Source organism: Anopheles darlingi, chromosome 3 (genome assembly GCF_943734745.1).
Source record: "Anopheles darlingi chromosome 3, idAnoDarlMG_H_01, whole genome shotgun sequence".
In the NCBI taxonomy this organism is placed as follows: Eukaryota; Metazoa; Arthropoda; class Insecta; order Diptera; family Culicidae; genus Anopheles; species Anopheles darlingi.
Genome location: NC_064875.1, coordinates 8,173,967 through 8,176,466, shown reverse-complemented (window position 1 = coordinate 8,176,466; position 2,500 = coordinate 8,173,967). Strand labels below are relative to the sequence as shown.

At 50.0% G+C, this 2,500-nt stretch overlaps 2 protein-coding genes across 2 annotated transcripts in view; one reads left to right on the top strand and one right to left on the bottom strand.

Moving 5' to 3' along the window:
• The window catches only part of LOC125958184 (uncharacterized), a 6,474-nt gene extending 4,834 nt beyond the window's left edge, over positions 1-1,640 (bottom strand). The window contains exon 1 of the mRNA XM_049691352.1: positions 711-1,640. Coding sequence (XP_049547309.1) covers positions 711-857 — 147 coding nt within the window. The 5' untranslated portion in view covers positions 858-1,640. The remainder of the gene's footprint in view (positions 1-710) is intronic.
• A 288-nt stretch (positions 1,641-1,928) lies between these two features.
• LOC125958395 (eukaryotic translation initiation factor 3 subunit M) overlaps positions 1,929-2,500 on the top strand; it is a 1,970-nt gene continuing 1,398 nt past the window's right edge. Inside the window, exons 1-2 of the mRNA XM_049691691.1 lie at positions 1,929-2,064; positions 2,202-2,482. Coding sequence (XP_049547648.1) covers positions 2,020-2,064; positions 2,202-2,482 — 326 coding nt within the window. The 5' untranslated portion in view covers positions 1,929-2,019. The remainder of the gene's footprint in view (positions 2,065-2,201; positions 2,483-2,500) is intronic.

Here is a 2,500-nt window from a genome sequence, read left to right as displayed (position 1 = left end):
CGAGATGCTTCCCGACGAAAACCACCCAAACTTCATTACGTAAAGCGAACCATTCGATCTTTTTGAATGAAAATCCAATCGGGAATGTTATCATATCATTATCGATACCTTAGTATGAATCTAAGATTCCCGAAGTCATGAGACGGTCGCCAGTCTCTTCTTGTCCAAAACTGCCAAGTGGATAGAAGCGCACCAAAAATCGGATTGCTATGAAGTAATGGTTCTGTTTTGTTAACAAAAAAAGATCATCACCGAGGGGGATCGGTTTAACACAGTTCCAAACCAGCTGCAAGCGAATACTTTATTACTATCCCAAAGCTTTGCAAATTAGATAGCAGGCTGGATTGCAATTTCCATCGAAACAAGGTTGCCATTCTGCACATCCTGCCACCGGTGGTGTGTACTCTGGCAGCGCCAGTTTCGTCATCCAAGATACCCGCTATTAACAGAGCCCCAAAATAGTTTGCACAAATAAAGTAATAATATCCTCGCCGCACTACACAACACAACCAACACATCGAGACAGCGCAGAATACACAGAGGCACCGCGACGCAATAAAGCGACAAATTCCAACCGTAAGCGCCCTATCCTGCTGCTGGCAAGGACCATTCCCGAAATCGGTGCATGCGTATGTCCGCTGCTCTCTGCGTCTGTCCTTCGGGACATTTCTAGCTTAGCAAAAGGGGAAATCTAAAAATCGCTCACTTACCTTTCCCTGGAACAGCGACTCCAACTGGCACCGGATGGCGGCATCGGGAGTGATGTTTGCCGGTCGATTAGCGTCCGTTTTCAGCTTCTCTAACACAGATTCATCGTTGATGCTTATCGACACGTTCAGGCACCGACAACTAAACATGGTCACGTTCGCCGCTTCCCTCAGATCCTTCGGATTCCTCGTTTTCTACTCCGTCGGTCCGCTACACAACCGCTGCGCTCTCGTTGTCACCTCCTATTACGACCCAGCAGATCGAGGCAGAATGTTCCGGCCGAACAGCCACAGGAAGACCGGTTCTGCTTCTGGAACGCCGAAAATGATTGCCGATGCCAAAGAGTTCCCGGTGGCGGCTGAGAAGCGCACGGCGGTGTCGAGATTGTTGTGCCTCTCTGTGTTTGATGACGCTTTTCGGTGCGTGTCGTGCTTATCGTCCTCGCCTTCTCGGATGGGATGATGTTCAGCGATGCAAGATAGGCCCGGCACTGGCACTAGAGGTGATGATCTTGGCCACACACCGGCAAGGCGAACGGACGAGCGAGTGGAAGAGGTAAAGCGGATCAAACGACGGCGGCAACCGTGATTGTTATGTGCGCAGAAGAGGGAAGAAAGGCGAAGCGAGCGGGGGTTCGGTTTGGGGATGCACTTTCGCGTCTTGCGGCACTTCACTTTTGTTTCAGAAAAAACGACGAGAAGACGATTCCCTTCCTCAACTACGCCCTAGCACGGCACTCTTCTTCGCTGCAGATCATCTAGAGGCGAACGACCGCGAGCCGGAACGATTAAACGATTGCCCAAGTCCGGGAAAATGCACACAAAACGCGTATTCTTGCTGCTGCCGGAGACCGAGGAGTACGAGCCGTAGGAAAATGCCTGCCGCGATTGAGATTTGCTGTTGAAAAATTATTTTCCACCAAAAGCTGCTTCTTTGTGTGTTTTGCTGCCTGGGGCTAGTCCACACTGTCCGCGACAGCAACTGCCAAAGTGAGCGCAACTACTCACCTGAGCTGAGCTGCAGTAGTGAGAAGTTGTTGCACTTTGCTGCTTCGAAATCACCAATTAATGGTGATAAGAAATAGGTTTTTTGAATTGTGGTATTTTTGTGGAAAGATTTGTATAAATTTGTGATTTTACGAAAAAAATGAGCAAATCGGTTCTGTGAACAGTTACGTCTTGTGGACCCGGCCTATGCTGTCAGTTGTGAGAACTGTCAAAACGGGATTTTTTCTCTTTTTCTATTTTCCGTGCGACGTGTTGTTGGGTTGCTTGTGGAGTGCAAAAGTTTTCGCGAAAAATCGAGTGCACGATGCAAGGTCCAGCTGTTTTTATCGATGCCGAGATCGACGATCAGGTAGGACGGGTGACCGCATTGCCGGAATCTCCGGCACCGGTGTCGAGCCTCCAAAACAGCAGGCAACCGTTGCTGATTGTCGGCGAGTCCGTATTGATGTGAGGTTATGTATCCGTTTCTCCCCGTCCCTCCCACAGGCCCAAGAGCTGCGGAAGTTCTTCAAGAAGCTGGGCGCCGAAATCAGCGAGGAAAAATCCAGCAAAGGCATCGAGGATGATCTGCACAAGATAATCGGCGTGTGCGATGTGTGCTTCAAGGACAACAAGCACACACCGGACGAGATTGACGCCGTGCTGAACAGCGTCGTGTCAATCGTCGTGTCGATTCCGTTGGAGCGTGGAGAGAATCTGATTCTGTCTTTCTGCGATAAGATGACGCGGGCAAAGGAGCCCAACCTAGCTCGGGTGTGCCTACAATCGTAAGTGATCGCTTTCAA